The sequence below is a fragment of the Harmonia axyridis genome, chromosome 2, assembly GCF_914767665.1.
Source record: "Harmonia axyridis chromosome 2, icHarAxyr1.1, whole genome shotgun sequence".
In the NCBI taxonomy this organism is placed as follows: domain Eukaryota; kingdom Metazoa; phylum Arthropoda; class Insecta; order Coleoptera; family Coccinellidae; genus Harmonia; species Harmonia axyridis.
This window is the reverse complement of record NC_059502.1, coordinates 61440879-61460160: the sequence shown is the minus strand read 5'-3', so window position 1 is coordinate 61460160 and position 19282 is coordinate 61440879. Positions and strand designations below refer to the sequence as shown.

Sequence of the window (19282 nt, the reverse complement as noted above, 5' to 3'; positions counted from 1 at the left end):
TTCTGATCTCTACTGTGATGTTTTTCTAATTATTTTTTTCTGGGATTTTATTCTTTTTTGATTTCCTACTTTTTCCCTCTTCAATCTTTTTTTTTTCTGCAATCAGTCAAGTTTTGTGCAGACAAAAGCTCAAAATATTTATGCGCCCTTCTTTGTTCATACCTTCAGCTCGGTACATGGATACATCTTTGGCCTTTCGAATGCTCAAAGTGGGATTTCTTTTTGAAAATAGTGTAAAAAGTCGGTATTTTGGGTCTGAAAATAAAAAACTATTATGCGTCATCAGTCCCGAAATATCATGCGTCATCTATCCCAAACCCATGGGATAGATGACGCACCTGTTTATGTAAAAAAAAATTTCGAAAGATAGAGTGAGCTTAGTGAATATAGCTTTTATAAAAACCCATCTTCAAACTAAATTCGTCAGAACGTCCACTTTTAGCGTGTTTCCAATTAATAGTGAATCAAACTAAACACCTTGCAATCTTTTTAGGTATGCTTACCAACTATATATCACCAAATCTTGTAAGTATATCTCACTTTCAACATGATTTTTTTCGAACGGCAAGAGTAAACCGTCTGTATGCACCTGTCTTGGTCAACCGGCGCTGCGTGTACCAAAAACGCGAATTATCGAATTGAGTCGTCTCTCCCACCGCGTCATCTCTCCCTGATTTACCCTACATAGACGATCAACTTTGCTTCCGCCGTTTTTTTCCGAAATTCCAGACTTTATTCCTCCCGCGTTGAAAAACCTGGTCATCTTTTGAAGCGATCCACGAATCGATCCAATTTTTTACTTTTTCATAAGACCGGAAATGCTGGTCAGTCAGGCCGTGTGCTATTCATCGAAACAAGTGATAGTCCGAGGGAGCAACGTCTGGAGAATACGGCGGGTGGGGTAGAACTTGACCACTTTCACAACATGGGGTCGAGAATTATCATGCTGTGAAATCGATGAGCCTGGTCTCATTATGACAATCCCAAGCCCAGAAAATCAAGGGGATATCCTGTCGATGATTCCACGTCTACGGCCAAACCGAATATTCACAGGTTCCAAGGTCATGCTCAGTATTTGGTGGGACCAGCTTGGCGTAGTGTATTATGAATAGTTAAAACCGACTGAAACAATCACAGGCGATAGTTACCGAACTCAATTAATGCGTTTGGGCCGAGCATTGAAAGACATACGGCCGCAATACAACGAGAGATATGATAAAATGATTTTATAGCATGACAATGCTCGACCCCATGTTGCGAAAGTGGTCAAGACATACTTGGAAACGTTGAAATGGGAAGTGGTAAAGCCGTACTGGAAACATCACAGAAAGACCGAGAAGTGGACGTCCAAGATCTACCATTCATGCCCAAGATCGCTTTGGGAATGTAACTACACGTAGATAGCCTCTGGGTACTTGTCGAATCATGCAACGTTGCTCCCTTGGACATCACTTCTTTCGATCAATAGCACACGACCTGGCTGACCAGCTGTTCCGGTCTTATGAAGAGTTAAAAAATTGGATCGATTCGTGGATCGCTTGAAAAGATGTCCAGTTTTTTCAACGCGGAATTCGTACGCTGCTCGAAAGATGGAAGAAAGTAGTGGCCAGCGATGGACAATACTTTGAATGATAAAGGTATAACCAGTTTTTTACAATAAAGCCTAGAATTTCGGAAAAAAAAACGGTGGAAGCAAAGTTGTACGCCTATATAACAATACAATTGCCAAAATGTATTGCGACTTTCTATGTTTACACACAAAAAAATTTTTAGTACAGTGAGCAGTTAAGATGTCTAGCTGGAAATACTGGTTTGCCCATTCTTGAAAAAGTTTATGATAAAACTGTCGACTGTGGAACGTTCTTGTAATTGATACTTCAATTAATTTCCGCTTTGTTTTCATACCACTCACGTCAAATTCTGCTGTTTTTTCCATGAAATATATGAATATTTTATAATATGATGCCTGCTCAAGAAATAGATTCAAGTTTTTCGCCCTTGTTCCCATGAAAATATTGTCATTTTTATTAAAAAGCACCGCATACAGAAGCAAAGTAAAGTACCTTAATAACAATTTCGTTCAATGAACTACATTTAGCAATTTCAATCTGGAATCTAATCATTTCAAAAAATTTCTTTGTCGTTGAGAAAATTGGTCTCAGATTTTTCAAAATTATTTTTCTGATAATCAAATAATACATTTCTGTGAAATTTGCAAATGTTTATTCTATTTTATTTTCATCCCAACGTTTTCAAAGATTTATTGTCTCAGAGAAACCATTTGAAACATTAAAAGTGTAATACCTACCCAATTATAATACATCTATTGATGTTCAATTCATACAGAGCGGATATCTTGAGCAACAATAGATGTGATTCAAGTCTTGTAGGATGACAGTTATTTCGAAAGATTAATCAATATACAGTCTGATGAATCATGGTCCAGATGTCCATGAAATCAGTTGTATTTCACGAACTGAGTGGATATAATTGAAAATTTTAAGTTTTACCAACCTCAAATCGTCTTCTCAACGAAGAGAAATCCAATCAGTTTGAAAATGGTAAAACCCTTGACCTTATATGTGCTCTATCAAACATATTATTGAGGGGAATCCAACACAATAACAATGAAACCTTAATTTCGGTAGCCACCAAATGTTTCCGGATTTAACACCATTGTTTTTTCCGAGGTTTTTTCAGCATTGCAACACTTTCAAATTGATAAATGTTGTTCGTCAAATGTGACCCAATGCGAATATTTTAATTATCTGAATTTACGGATTATTGTAGGTAAGCACTAGGTTGATTTGTTGACATATGAAACTGAAACTTTTGATGATTTTTATACTTTGATAAGAAAGTTATATATCGTGTTATATAGACTGCGCAAAAAAATTAACGCACATTATGGAAATCTCAAATTTATTCTACAACTGAAGGTGTTCTCAATGATAATTATATTTTTATCAGAATTATGCATGCATATGTTATCCACTTTCAACGTTTTTCTTCAATACAGATGTTTTTTCCCAGCAGGAATAATAAATGCTGATAGGTATAGAAGGAACATTCATGAAGATTATGAAGTGCCATTTGCCCCATACATTGGTGAAAATTTCATTTTTATTGACGAAAATGCCAGACCTCATCGTGCGCGCATCGTTCAGGAGTACCTTGAAGAGGTTGAAGTCTCTCGAATGGAATGGCCAGCAAAAAGTCCAGATCTCAATCCGATTGAGCAGGTTTGGGACAACCTCAATAGAAGGCTGAGAAGTTCAGAAAATCATCCAGCTACTCTTAATGACTTAGGAATTCAATTCTGAGAAATCTAGGAAGGATTAGATCAGAACATTTTAAGATCACTCATTTTGAGTATGAACCGTCGTTGCCCAGGTGTAATTAACGCAAGGGGTGGAAATACCAAGTATTAAATCACTTATCAGCATTCCAGTATTTTGAAAATTGTTTATTTATCTTCTTTCACATAAGATTCGGTGAAATCCTGAATTTTTCTTCCATTTAATGTGTTTTGTTTCGTTCAAAACTTTCCCGAGAGAACATAAAAAATAAGTTAGAAAGTCAATGTAGAGTTAACTTTCATTATGGGAAACTTTCGATTTTGATTCCTACGTAATAACGTGGAAATCTTCAGTTTGACAATGGTTAAGTGGATGGCATTTTGCCGAAACATTAACCAGATAAGTAATATCTTAAGATATTTATACACTTGGAAATCGTACTTCTTTTCCCTTTTCTTTCATTCATTACTAAGTGTCAGCCATTTTATTTATTGAATACTTAAGTTAGCTTCACTTCTTTGTGTGTATTTTGTGTGGAGTTTCTGTTATAGCCTTCCTCCTATTCTATGAAAATATCACATATTTTGTTTACCTATTCATTTATGAAGGTTTGTATCCCAAAGCGATACATTGGTATCATCAGCAAGCAACACCATCATTCTCTATGACTAGTAATAATATGTCCTTTCGAGCCAAATCTTCAACCATATAACTTTTCCTTCTAATTTAACTCTAGTTCACATTTGGACTTATGTTTAATCAATAGAAATCGATGTATTTATAACAGAATATGCTGTATTGGAGGTCAGACGGAAAACAGATTCAACTGTTCCATGAACAAAAAAAAATCAGGAATAGTGTTATTCATGGTGAAGGGGATTACTTTGAAAGTGCCACAAGAAATGTTTATGAATAAAATATTTTGTGTTTATTTGATTCGCACTATTTCATAGTCGAGATAGATACCACTTACATTAATGCCAATGAAATCAATCAATAAACACTGAAGTGTTTTTAGATAAATTGAGATATAATCTACTCGAAATAAGTTTGAATTTCTTTTTCACAATCATATTAATGGAATGTGTCAATTAGTCAGCTCTTTCGCATTTACATATCTCAGCAACTAGCCTCGCATTATTCACTTTTTGTCACTACCACCATCAATTCAAATGAAAAATTTCATTGACCTTGATCAGAAGGTTATTCAAATTACATGTGATTCCAAGCTAAGGTAATGTGGGTGATTAAGTAGAGAGAAAGTGACTCTGCTGATCAAATCACGTCTCTTCTCCAGAACTGCATACCTACTCGAGCAATGTTTTATCAGAACATGACTACGTAGTTCGATATTTGGTTCATTTTCTCAATAATAATCCGGCATTATTCAAAGATACGCCCGGTGGTACAATTAACGTAAGGCACCGTTAAAGGTCAACAGAACTCTATCACAATTAATAGAGAAGTGCAAAAACATGGAATAAGGCACGGTTGTTTATATGTCACACGATATTTATGAGGCACATTTTTTGAGATCACGATTCATCGGAACGGTTTCCGTAATCCTGCTGATGATTTTCTTAGTTGGTAAGTGCGGAAATTCGACAAAGAAGATAATAATTTTCTTTTTCTACAATCCATACCTAGAAAAGGCATTTACTACGCTCGTATTTGACAACGAAAAAGAATTAGAAATGGAAGGTTGTGTTGTTTTTTCGTCTTTATGAAATACATAATGATTTTATCCCTCTTTCAAAGAGGTGATAGGGCTTTCTCTTGGCTGCGCTGCCATGTGTTATTTATTGAACAGAAGACTTATGGTGAAGGCGATTTGAATAATCTTATTGCAGAGAATGTTGGAAAACGCAAAGGAGCGGAACAACCTCATGTACTTTTCAAAAATCAAGGCCAGCAAACTGGGCCGAATTGCCACCCCTCAATTAGAGGCGCCTGAAACGGTGTTTCACCCCTAATGCCAGTCCTGCTTACGCGATCATAATGAAATATCGCATGAGGCTTGAAATTTGAATTATATAGGGTGTTTTTTTCGAGGTATATAACGTTAAGTTGGCATTACTGTTCAAGATGGCGACCGATTTAACAACTGTCCAGTGATTTATTCTCAGTTTGGTTTGGCAATTCATCATGAATAGGCTCACGCCTGAACAACGCTTGCAAATAGTGCAATTTTATTTCGAAAATAATGGTTCTGTGAGGAAGACGTATCGCGCACTACGTCCATTAGCGATGAAGCGCACTTCTGGTTGAATGGCTACGTCAACAAACAAAACTGCCGCATGTGGAGTGAAACTAATCTTCAAGTGAAGGTCGAAACACCTTACATCCAGAAAAACTGACTGTTTGGGCGCTTTATGGGCTGGTGGAATCATTGGTCCGTATTCCTCAATTACGATGATGGCCAGAACGTTACAGTCAATGGTGATCGGTATAAAGCTATGATTACTAACTTTTCCATTCCTGAATGGAACAACCATGATGTCCAGGAGCTGTGGTTCCAACAAGACGGCGCAACATGTCACACAGCTGTACAACAATCGATTTATTGAAAGACAAGTTTGGTGACCGCCTAATTTCACGTTTTGGACCTGTGAATTGGCCTCCAAGATCTTGTGATTTAACACCGCTAGATTCTTTTCTGTGGGGCTATGTGAAGTCATTGGTCTATGCGGATAAGCCACAAACCCCTGACCATTTGGAAGACAACATTCGCCGTGTTATTTTTACGCCCACAAATTTTGGAAAAAGTCATCGAAAATTGGACGTCCAGATTGGAATACATCCGAGCCAGCCGTGGCGGTCATATGCCAGAAATCATATTTTAAATGTAATGCCACAAGATTATCTTGCGGATAAATAAAATTCATGTCAATCGAATAATCCATCGTTGTTTTATTGCAATTTAAAGTTCTACAGCTCTAAAAAAAACACCCTTTACAACTAAAAAAAATTGATGAAAATTTTTTCTCGATCGAATCTGATACACTACGGAAACCCTAGCGGCATCTACGATTGATTCCGAAAATTTCAAGTTTCTAGGTTTGTCCGTTCTGGAGTTATTGTTAATAAGGCCAACTCGACGGATAGAATCGAATTTGTATAAGGATTTTTAATCAATACGTCGAACTTGAACATTTGAGACAAATCCGGTTCAAACTTCGGAAATTAAAGACATTGTGTCGAAATGATAGAGCTGTAGGAGGATCCCTCTAGAAGTTCGTGAGAATTTTTATAAATCATAAAAATTTGTTCTAATACACTATAATTCAACAAATTAATCACCCATTCAATGAACGGCAAATATGGCACTTATTTCTTTTTGTGAGAACTGTAGAAATAAACGGATTTAGATAGAGAATAATAATAGCATCAACCCGATATTTGAACTTCCTTTGGCTCATAAACAACCAAAAGTTAGGACTAGATAGTAATCACAAGTCAGGTAAATAAAGTGATTGTGAGAAGTTTCCCTGTAACTTTTTTTTTGGATTAGTTTGTTCAATACTCGATAAGGAATTTCCTGGAGGTCATTACGCTAAGAGATTTTATTTTTTTCTGAGATCGATATATCTGAAAGGATTTTCTAAATTATGCTGAAATTTTGTTTAGACATATGGGGCATTTTCTCAACAAAGTCGGAAAGAAACATTTACCTGACAGACAATACGTTTGGACAAGCATCAAGTTGGGAAATACTCGTTAGGAATGATTTTATTTGAGGTTTTTTCTCTGTTCTTCAGTTCTTTGTATTCTTCAGCAAAAACAGTGGGCTTTCAGGATCCAAGGAATGTTGGATATTTCTTCATCTGCTAGAAATCGTTGATCTGTCATAGTAAAAAAAATGCTCCAATTGTCTTTTTCCAAACATTTATTGGCACATAGATCTCCCAATGTTGCGGGTCCAAGAATTTATAATTTATAGCCAGATGGAGTAAAAAATCTTACTTTGTCTCGATTCAAAAGATAGCTCAAAAGTTATCTTTTGTCGAAGTGTATAAATACCCTTCTCAATTTGAATGAATTCTTAAGATGAGACTATTTTTATTTTAATCTCATTGGGAGTTTTCTGTATTGCAGATTGTGATTTTTTTCATTTGCTCCATTTTTGTATGAATTTCTTTTTTTTTTTATTTTGACCATTCCTTATAAAGGGTGTTTTTTAGAGCTATAGAACTTTAAATTGCAATAAAACAACGATGGATTATTCGATTGACATGAATTTTATTTATCCGCAAGATAATCTTGTGGCATTACATTTTAAATATGATTTCTGGCATATGACCGCCACAGCTGGCTCGGATGTAGTCCAATCTGGACGTCCAATTTTCGATGACTTTTTCCAACATTTGTGGCCGAATATCGGCAATAACACGGCGAATGTTGTCTTCCAAATGGTCAAGGGTTTGTGGCTTATCCGCATAGACCAATGACTTTACATAGCCCCACAGAAAGTAGTCTAGCGGTGTTGAATCACAAGATCTTGGAGGCCAATTCACAGGTCCAAAACGTGAGATTAGGCGGTCACCAAACGTGTCTTTCAATGAATCGATTGTGGCACGAGCTGTGTGACATGTTGCGCCGTCTTGTTGGAACCACAGCTCCTGGACATCATGGTTGTTCAATTCAGGAATGAAAAAAGTTAGTAATCATGGCTCTATACCGATCACCATTGACTGTAACGTTCTGGCCATCATCGTTTTTGAAGAAGTACGGACCAATGATTACACCAACCCATAAAGCGCACCAAACAGTAAGTTTTTCTGGATGTAACGGTGTTTCGACATACACTTGAGGATTAGCTTTACTCCAAATGCGGCAGTTTTGTTTGTTGACGTAGCCATTCAACCAGAAGTGCGCTTCATCGCTAAACAAAATGAAATGGACGTAGTGCGCGATACGTATTCCGCACTGAACCATTATTTTCGAAATAAAATTGCACTATTTGCAAGCGTTGTTCAGGCGTGAGTCTATTCATGATGAATTTCCAAACCAAACTGAGAATAAATCACTTGACAGCTGTTAAATCGGTCGTCATCTTGAACAGTAATGCAAATTTAAAGTTTATACCTCGAAAAATAACACGTTATAACTGAATCAGCGCATGCGGTGTCGGTGCTTTCCTAGAAATGTGAGATCGGGAATAATAGCCCGAAATCTTCATTGTTATTTACTCGTAGATGTAATCGAGCACGACTGACCTACGCCCATGTTACATTACGCGATAAATTATCTGCACAGAACAAGAATCCCTATCATGGAAAATCAGTATTGGGAGCGATACTCATGGTTCGCGAACTCGACTGTCGTGATGAATGCTGAACTGACCTTTGAAACTTGTCGAATACCTAATAAGTCAATTATGAACTAAATAACTCATAGTGAACTGAAATCCTGTTCTCTGACCTACACAAATCTATTTGACAGTCGGTTCACAACGGGTGACCCGAACGATAAAAAAATATGCTAAATATTATTCGGAATACTGAATTTCCATTCAATTGAAATGCACGTCTGAGAATAAATTAGAAAACGTGGACAATGGGTGGACGAGATCGATGGGTTAGAATGAGCATTAATTTTTTATCGGAGCTTAGGAAGGACCAACACCTGAGGAAAAATCTTTGGCGATATCTATTCAAATTTCTGCAAGGGTTGTGGGTGGATTAAATACAGATTAACAATTCTTTTTATTCGAAAGTGTTGTTTCAGGTTCGATGAAAAAATTGATTATTATTCAAAGAAATAACCTTTGTTTTTTATGATTAATAATTCTGTTTAATTATAACTACTTTATAAACTCATTTGAAGCCCGTAATATTGGAAGCACAACTTCGCTTGATGCTTCCAGAAAGACTACAGCACTTACCATTATGTTATCAAATTGATGGTCTTGCACCATGCATTCTTCCTTCTCATCTCATCTTCTGGTTTTATAACAAGAATTGACCATCAAAGTCTTGCTCTTTGTTACCTTTATACTTTGAACTATAGACTGAGAGTGTAGTTACAGTAACTAAGTGAGAGCTGGACTAAAAAATTTCTGTCACTCAGTCAGCAGAAACTGAGGAAACTGATGGGCTCGCTCATGAAACATTGTCTTGTAAGGTTGAGGTGTCATCTGAAAAACATGGGAAAAGGGTTTGAGGACACATGTGGCGTCTACCAAGAGGCCACTGACACAGCCAAACACTTGCTATGCAAATGTGAATCTGTTCACCGGAAAAGGCTACAACAAAGATGTTGTAGTCAAGAGGCTAGTGGTTGGCCAGAATAAGTAATGGATGTGGCCCCTAGAAAAGTGACGAATTTCATTGAGACTCTATTACCTGACTGGTAAACAGCGCGGGGATGCATAATAGATCTTCAGGTCAATGTGGCTTGCTAGGTCGAATGACCCTCCTCTAATCTAATTTATTGACACAATTGTGAATAAAGATATCAGACAAGCAGAATCTATGTTGAAAGAGAAATATGCATCAATCGAAGATGAGTAGCGATATACCAGTTTTGCTTTTTTTGGAGCTTAGCAGTATCGCATAACCCAATATCGATGATGACAACCAAATCGAATAGAGCTTTTATCTATACAGTAGCTCAACCTTTTAAGAATGATCCTTCATTGTTTTATTATTGTTGGAGTCTTCCTGAGGCATTATAAAAGCGTTTTCTCAAACCCGATCTGAGTTATTATGAGCTCCTCAAAAAAGCTGTATGATGTCATAGTTATGCAGAAAAGAATCTTGAGGATAATGCTGAAGCTGAAACCACTAGAGTCATGCAGAGGGAGGTTCAGAGATAATGGGATTCTGACAGTCCCAGCGATCCATATTCAAGAATGCCTTTTGTTTCTCCATAACAATAGAAATGATTCCACTGAAGAAGCACCTAAAACACTTCATACTCGAAATCTAGAAATAGCATACCCAAAACATCGTCTCTTCTCTACTGCAAAAAGTGCTTATTACTCCTGCATAAGGTTCTTCAACAAGTTGCTTATACCATTAAGAAGAGAAACAAATTACAAGAGATTCAAAAAACAACTGTTCTCCCTTCTTCTGGAACTAGAACCAAATATAGGGTGTTTTTCTTCGAGGTATATAACTTTAAGTTGACATTACTGCTCAAGATGGCGACCCATTTAACATCTGTCAAGTGATTTATTCTCAGTTTGGTTTGGCAATTCATCATGAATTGACTCACGTCTGAACAACACTTACAGTCAGTGCAATTTCATTTCGAAAATAATGGTTCTGTGCGGAATACGTATCGCGCACTACATCCATTAGCGATGGAGCGCACTTCTGGTTGAATGGCTACATCAACAAACAAAACTGCCGCATTTGGAGTGAAGCTAATCCTCAAGTGTATGTCGAAACACCGTTACATCCAGAAAAACTGACTGTTTGGTGCGCTCTATGGGCTGGTGGAATCATTGGTCCGTACTTCTTCAAAAACGATGATGGCCAGAACGTTACAATCAATGGTGATCGCTTTAGAGTCATGATTACTAACTTTTTCATTCCTGAATTGAACAACCATGATGTCCAGGAGCTGTGGTTCCAACAAGACGGCGCAACATGTCACACAGCTCGTGCCACAATCGATTTATTGAAAGACACGTTTGTAAACCGCCTAATTTCACGTTTTGGACCTGTGGATTGGCCTCCAAGATCTTGTGATTCAACACCGCTAGACTACTTTCTGTGGAGAGATGTAAAGTCATTGGTATATGCGGATAAGCCACAAACCCTTGACCATTTGGAAGACAACATTCGCCGTGTTATTGCCGATATACGGCCACAAATGTTGGGAAAAGTCATCGAAAATTGGACGTCCAGATTGGACTACATCCGAGCCAGCCGTGTCATACGCCAGAAATCATATTTAAAATGTAATGCCACAAGATTATCTTGCGGATAAATAAAATTCATGTCAATCAAATAATCCATCGTTGTTTTATTGCAATTTAATGTTCTATAGCTCTAAAAAAAAAACCCTTTATTATGAGCATTGTTAGTTACTTACTCCTCCAGAAATGAGGAAAGTGGCAAATAATATTCATTATCAGAAATTGCCGAATGTTTAATTCGCCTTGAAAATAATCACTTTGCTGCCTAGGTAGGAAAAGTGTTAGTTTGCTGATGTATATGTATCTGCAAAATCAATATTTGCTATCAATCGGAGAAAAAAGTTTTTTCCATAGCGATCTATCGAATTTTGTTTTCAATTATATCAACACTATCCACATTCAACGTGAGTACCTGTCTTTATAATTCGATCAGAAGCGTTTTGAAGGATTCATATGGATTCACCTTATTGAAGGTATGTTCAACTACGGAAGGAAGTCCCGAAAGGAAATGGCTGATTCATTCTTCGGCATTTTCTGTTACGGTGGACGTTACTCCTTCAATTAATAATCAATATTCTTGGCCGGCACTCCTTCCTATTAAGCGAAGTGGAAAAAGTAGTTGCTCAAATAGGGTGGAGTGACATTACGATGGGCCCATAAAATGCAAAATTGACAGTAACAGCAGAATCCTGAAACCTTCATGCAATCGGAACCGTTCATTGCACCGGTAAACTTTTAGTAATCTGCAGGAATAATAATTGAAGAATTCTTTTTGTGGGTCCACACGGATTAGTCATCTGTTGATCGAGGAATCCTCATAAAGAAATTGAGTTTATTTAGTGTTAAGAGGTTGGTTTTAAATTGGACTGAAGATTATTCGAATTATAGATTTAAGAGAACAAAAATAGATAATAGGAACGGAAAAACTGAAAGTTAGGTGTACCGCAGGGGTGCATTCTGGGTCCTCTGCTTTTTAAAGTTCATATCAATGATATAAATTAATATAATAATAAATAAAGTGTTGAGGCAATCATGATACAGTTTTATGTGTGGCAGGAAGGATCTTTTTGAGGGACTGATAGAACTGATTGCGAAAGGAACCTACTGTATGACTGGCTATGTTTGAATAGATTGAAACTGAATACTTTCGAAGTACAATGTATGGTTTTAGTTTCAAAATCGAATTGTAAAAATTTTCTGAATCGCAGTATGTGTTATTGAGGTGAATATAGATTATGTCTCAGAGATGAAAGAGCTGGGTGTTGAGTTTCTCTCTGTATATTTACTATATGTGCAAGAAATTAGGGAAGAAAAATCCATTTTTTTGCTCGTATTTGTGCCTTTTTGTCGGAGTGGACTAGGAGACTGGTCTTCAATACAATCATTAGGCCCCATTTAATTATTATTCTGCACTACTAATATCATTTATCAAGGCCAATCTAACCCTAATTTACAAGATAGAACATGATCTTGTACTACGATATCTGATAGGTTTCTTAGAAAGAAGAGGAAATTTTTATGACTACTATATTCGGTCTGGAAATAACTTCAATATCTGCACAGTGACAACAATTTCTTTACAAAAATTCTTGTTATTTGAAGGGGTTCGTTTGTACAATGGTCTCAAATCAAAAGTGCACCATTTTTGAGTACATTCTGTAAAAAATTGTATGGCTCCTTAATTTGAATGTGAATAATTATATTATTGTTATGTATGTTAATTTTCCATTTTTATATTATATATTAGCCAAGTGCTGAATAAATATTGTTATTATTATCAGTAACTTGAACCTTATCGTTCGATATAAAACCATTTCATGCTTAATTTTAGAAATACAAAAACCTCGACGTTGTGACCAAATGACATAGAGTTTTTTTCAAGGAACGGGAAACTCAAAAATAAAGTTTTCTCGAGGTATAACTCAGAGATTTGATATTTTTGGGATCCATTACTTAAGCAGGTAACTATTTCACGTCAGGTTTTTCACCGGGAAATCTACAGAAAGAAGTGTTACGTAGACTGTGATCAGGTGATTCATTGATTTTATTGATATGATGTAGGTATATTCCTCGCTATACCTACCTGTCCAGTTTTATATTAGTCATGAACACTTCTGCTTTCTTCATCCTACTCTATGACTTCATGTTTGAGGTATTCTTTGCGTTAACCAATGCAGTTTTCTACTAGGCGTGATGTCAACGGATAATTTTTTATGTCAGGACTTTATTGAGCGTTAGCGTTGAAAAGGAAATCATAATTCTGAATAATATTCCTGATCATTCTGTATTTTTAACTGACTTACTAGTAAACCATACCCATCATAACTGCAACCCCAAATTTCCAAAAATCTCAGATTACTTCTGATAATCTTCAAATAACCATCTGTACGATTTCATCTATAATCGAATGACTTTGTGTGAACTCGGAACTTTTTAAATTCCAGATAGATTGCTCAAAAGAAAAAAAATTGCGATAAACTCGGAAACTGTTTATCCGAATCGTATCAATTTCAAAGGGCTATCAAGGATATAGCCGAAACGCATTTTTGCGCCGAATTTCAACTCGATATCTTCAAAATTGATTTCTGTAACTTCTTAAAACGATAGCGCGATACACAAGAGTGCACACGCCAATTTATTTTTCGTTACAATTATTTATCGAAAAAAATGTTAGAATTTTGAGGGTAGCGTAGAATAGGATATAAGGTACTCGCTAATAGTAGCGCAAAAATTTTAAATATTCTTTACGAAGTTAGATATTCCACTTTCTTCTTTTTTCTTTATACAAAAAGGAATAGTGTGGGGTAGAAACTTCTCCCCTAGCTTCTCCCTAAGCTCTAGGACTTTCGAAATAGAACTCATATCATTAAGAGGGTTGTAGCTTATGCCCCTCGTTATTTACTTTAAAATTTTCAGTACACTTTATCGTTAGTGCCTAAATTCGGGACGAAAATGATGAATGACAATGAAGACAGTAAATTTTTAATGGCATCAGACAACCAATCGATTATTAGGTATTTAAAAGTTCATCTTCTGGCTATTAACATCAATCTTTATGGCTTTAACATATCATATTTACATTAACAGAAATCAATCAAAATGAGTTTCTTCTGTAACGTAAGGCATTCTTTGCAACTAAACGTTTTCAAAACAATTTCCAATTGAATTTCATTTATATTTATTTGATTGATCTGATTGGAATTTGGAAAATTAACATTTTAGTACACAATGCTAACTTAATTGCTGTCCATTTTTTATTTTAAATGGCCGCTGTAATGAAAGTGCTTTTTCCTTAAAGTAGTTTTTTTGCTGAATTAATTAATGTGATCATGTAATTATTCACAAATCTACAATTTTACTAGAAAAAAAATTTGTTATGGCTCTGAAGTTCAATGACGAATGACGAATAGGCTGCCTGAACGTCATCGTCAGTGCTTCCTTAATTTTATTTTCATAAGTAATTGAAATATGTAAGGCATGAATTTATCAACTCCGCCATTTACAGTATAATACATGAATTTTTTAATGTGAGTAATAATCGAAAGTGTTATTTTCTCTTCCTTTCTGATTTGAAAGATGTATAGGGTGCTTTTTTTCGAGGTATATAACTTTAAGTTGGCATTACTGTTTAAGATGGCGACCGATTTAACAGTTGTCATTTTTTTTTCTCAGTTTGGTTTGGCAATTCATCATGAATAGACTCACGCCTGAGCAACGCTTGCAAATAGTGCAATTTTATTTTGAAAATAATGGTTCTGTGCGGAATACGTATCACGTTTAGCGATGAAGCGCACTTCTGGTTGAATGGCTACGTCAACAAACAAAACTGCCGCATTTGGAGTGAAGCTAATCCTCAAGTGTATGTCGAAACACCGTTACATCCAGAAAAACTGACTGTTTGGTGCGCTTTATGGGCTGGTGGAATCATTGGTCCGTACTTCTTCAAAAACGATGATGGCCAGAACGTTACAGTCAATGGTGATCGGTATGGAGCCATGATTACTAACTTTTTCATTCCTAAATTGAACAACCATGATGTCCAGGAGCTGTGGTTCCAACAAGACGGCGCAACATGTCACACAGCTCGTGCCACAATCGATTTATTGAAAGACACGTTTGTTGACCGCCTAATTTCACGTTTTTGACCTGTGAATTAGCCTCCAAGATCTTGTGATTTAACACCGCTAGACTACTTTCCTGTGGGGCTATGTAAAGTCATTGGTCATTGATATACGGCCACAAATGTTGGAAAAAGTCTCGGAAAAAGTCATCGAAAATTGGACGTCCAGATTGGACTACATCCGAGCCAGCCGTGGCGGTCATATGCCAGAAATTATATTTAAAATATAATGCCACAAGATTATCTTGCGGATAAATGAAATTCATATCAATCGAATAATCCATCGTTGTTTTATTGCAATTTAAAGTTCTATAGCTCTAAAAAAACACCCTTCATTATGTGTCATTACTCATTTGAAAATTTCAGTAGAAAAAAATGTTGAATTATTTTCTTGCTTTGTTTGGGTTGAAAATTGATATCGAGCTCGAGCTCAAACAAAGATTTTTCAGATTAACAATTTCTCAAATTTCTATTAAAACTCAAAATTTATAAATGATAGTCCGGTTCTGTTTGGGGTTTTGATTAATCAGAAAAAATATCCGATTTGCTTCAACTTTAATAATTCTCGAGATCCCCTACTCTTCAATTTGTCTGTATTAACAGACTTCCCAATAGGTGTTTTCATCTTCTATTTCAATCTGAATTCAACAGTTGTTCATTTGTAGAAACTTTCATTTATTTTCACGATTATTTCCAATTGAACCATTTAAATTTCACGAATTTATTTATCTATATGAGGAGTGAGGACTGAGCATACTTGATAAGAACACCCATGCTCTATTTCTCATGAGAGGAACTCATGTTTTGAATTGGAAAGAGAAATTGCCATTAAATTTTATCAATTAATTCATTTCTGCTCAATTGATTTTATATTTACACGAGAAAGCTTAAAGTAAATTTGAACTTGTGATAACAAAGTGTATACGTTTCTCCTGTAGTATTTATAGTGAATACCTTCTTAATATGTTATAATTCATCATCCAGTATATTATACGTTCGAATAATTTTTTCGGTTTTTACCACAGAATATTTTATTGACGTTCAACAATTCAAAATTTTCTGTATAAATGAATTCACTAGGGATTATCTTAGAATTAGCAAATTCAAATCTCGAAAAACTCTTCAACGCTGACAATATTTCAATCCACTATGAAACTTGCACCTCTTGTGCAAATAGCCACTATACAGTATCATTAAAATAAATTGATATAACTCACCAAAGACTTGTACAACCCAAGTCTAACTTTCGAGTATTTTTTCATCAATACTCTCCAAATGACATAATCCATAATGGTCACAGTCACAAGGTCCAGATCACTCAATTAAACGTTATGACAGAGTCAAATTGAAACACTATACCGTCCACTTTTTTCTATTTACTCTTGCAATTAGCAGAAATATATCCACAAGGTTCTAGTGACGTGCACATATATTATCATTATGATCGATTTATTGAACACAGAGTAAATTGCTAAATTGTGGTTTTCGACGTTGCGAAATTTCTTAAACAGTTGGGTAAACAATTCATTCATTAGTGGACAATATTTTATCTAATTTTATCAACCTGATGTTGAAGAAAATCAATGACTGGTAAAGTTTATGATAAAAATTCGATGTGTTTTGTCGAAAGAACTATTTCAGACATTCCAACCTTAACCCATATGAACCTACGGTCCTTTTAAAAGGTCGGTAAAAGTATTCTGATTTACGGATCTCTGTAGACGTCTCGGGTTGTATCTCCTAGATGGCATTAGTGGATTTACATGAAGAAACCTTTTTCGCAAATCATACCATAAACTGAGGTTATATTCTACGTGCTATATCGTTCTGAGATAACATTAGATCTGCACTTCAATTTTGTGGGCTAAATATGAGTGATTATAGTGATAAAAGGTGAGTTCATTCATTATTCTCCAGATTTTTTTTATATACAATATTGAAAGTATATACCATTCGTTCCTTTTAATCGAGCATATTGTCACGATTATGAATACGAGTTAAGTTATACGTCACAAAAATTGTTGGTCCTTTTAAAAGGACGGTAGGATTATACGATACGATTATAATTAGTTCTTTAGATTTCATTATTTTTTATTCATTCGGTTCGGTACAGTGATGGTAAATGGTAATAAAGATATACTTTTAATAATATACTATATCCTTTCAGGTATTGGAAAAAACCTCTTACTTTGAACGAATTGCTTGAAGAAATTGAAAATATCGAAAATGTAACCGACATTCCTGATGAAATAATTTTATTTCCTCCAACGAATGCGAATGAATACAACACTGATGAAGATTCAGGAAATGATGAAAATGTCAGCCCGAATAACCTACCAGGATCCCAGTTAATGGCTGATGTAGAATTTTCCATGAGGGAAAATCGCAGAGAAAATTCAATAGATTCTATAAAAGATTGGGAAAGCGAAGATGAATTACCTTTATCAAATTTTGTAGCCAAGAGATTGAAAAAAACCAAATTATTCAACTATACCCTTGGAAAGGACTTGTTAGAAACTTTTCCTGTATGGAATTCAGTTTCTCATGTAAGGAACAATCGTAGTCCTCTCGAACTATTCAAGTGTTTTTTCGATAAAGATCAGGTAGACGAGATTGTGCATCATACAAATGTATATGCTTCTCAGAAAAATCGACCACCTGATGTTACAGCTGACGATTTATATTGCTTCATCGGGGTATTACTTGTCAGTGGATACTGTTCCGTTTCAAGGAAAAAGATGTACTGGCAAAATTCGACAGACAGCAACAACGCGCTTATATCGTCATCAATTTCGAGAGATCGTTTCCAATATATCATGAGTAATTTTCATTGTGTTGATAATAATATTTTGGATAAAAACGATCGATTTGCCAAAGTAAGACCAATTTTCAATTCGCTCAACAGAAAATTCTTAGAATTCGCCCCGATCGAAGAAGACCACTCAGTGGATGAAGCTATGGTGCCTTATTTTGGGCGCCATGGCTGCAAACAATTCATAAAAGGAAAACCCATAAGATGGGGATATAAATTCTGGGTTGGGGCCACTCGTTTAGGGTATATCGTGTATTTTGAACCTTACCAAGGCTCTAATACTCTTTCATGCGAAAAATATAAGGAATTGGGACTCGGAGCGTCTGTAGTCTTACAATATGCAGACATCTTACAGTCAACCAAATTCGCCAATTTCCACATGTTCTTTGACAATTTCTTTACATCACTGTCATTGATGAAAGAATTGACGCATCGAGAGATACGAGCTACAGGAACAATCAGGGATAATAGACTTCCAAAGTGTCCATTGACAGACGTGAAACAATTCAAGAAGAAGAAAAGAGGTGATTTTCAACATGCACTGGTAGACAACGAGATAGTCATTTGTCGATGGAATGACAATAATGTGATTACGATTGCCTCTAACTCTACTTCCGTATTTCCAACAAATAAAGCAAAGAGATTTTCTCAAAAGGAAAAAAAGTATATTCATATTGATCAGCCTAAACCGATAAAGAGTTATAATGAAAATATGGGTGGAGTTGATCGGAGCGATCAAAACATAGGGCAGTACCGCATTTCGATTAGAGGAAAAAAATGGTATTTTCCATTGGTGACCCATTGTATAGATATGTCCGTTCAAAACGCGTGGTATTTGCAAGTGGTTGAAGGAGGAAAATTGGATCAACTTGCCTTCAGAAGAGCCTTAGCCACGGAACTATTAGAAACTCATAAGGTTTTGACTGGAAGAAAATGTTCGAGAAAATCAGAACATTATAAGGAACATTCTCGATATGATCGAATTGATCATATGATAATATATCAAATGAATCAAACGAAGTGCGCAGTGTGTCATAAAAAGACGAATTTTCGTTGTGAGAAATGTGATATCGGATTACATCCAAAAGAATGTTTCCGCTGTTTTCATACCCAATGATGTTCAGTAATGTTCATATTCCGATATCAAACAATGTATTGCAAATAAAATATCATTCACCTGAATT

General features: G+C 35.7%; 1 protein-coding gene across 4 annotated transcripts in view; it reads right to left on the bottom strand.

Moving 5' to 3' along the window:
- LOC123673564 overlaps positions 1–19282 on the bottom strand; it is a 378426-nt gene that overhangs the window by 328951 nt on the left and 30193 nt on the right. Inside the window, exon 2 of one of the 4 annotated variants that reach the window (XM_045608137.1) lies at positions 16504–16699. The exons of 2 other annotated variants lie outside the window; for them this stretch is intronic. In XM_045608137.1, coding sequence (XP_045464093.1) covers positions 16504–16575 — 72 coding nt within the window. In that variant the 5' untranslated portion in view covers positions 16576–16699. Of the gene's footprint in view, positions 1–16503; positions 16789–19282 lie in introns of all 4 variants that reach the window. One more of the 4 variants, XM_045608138.1, reaches the window with a different exon arrangement.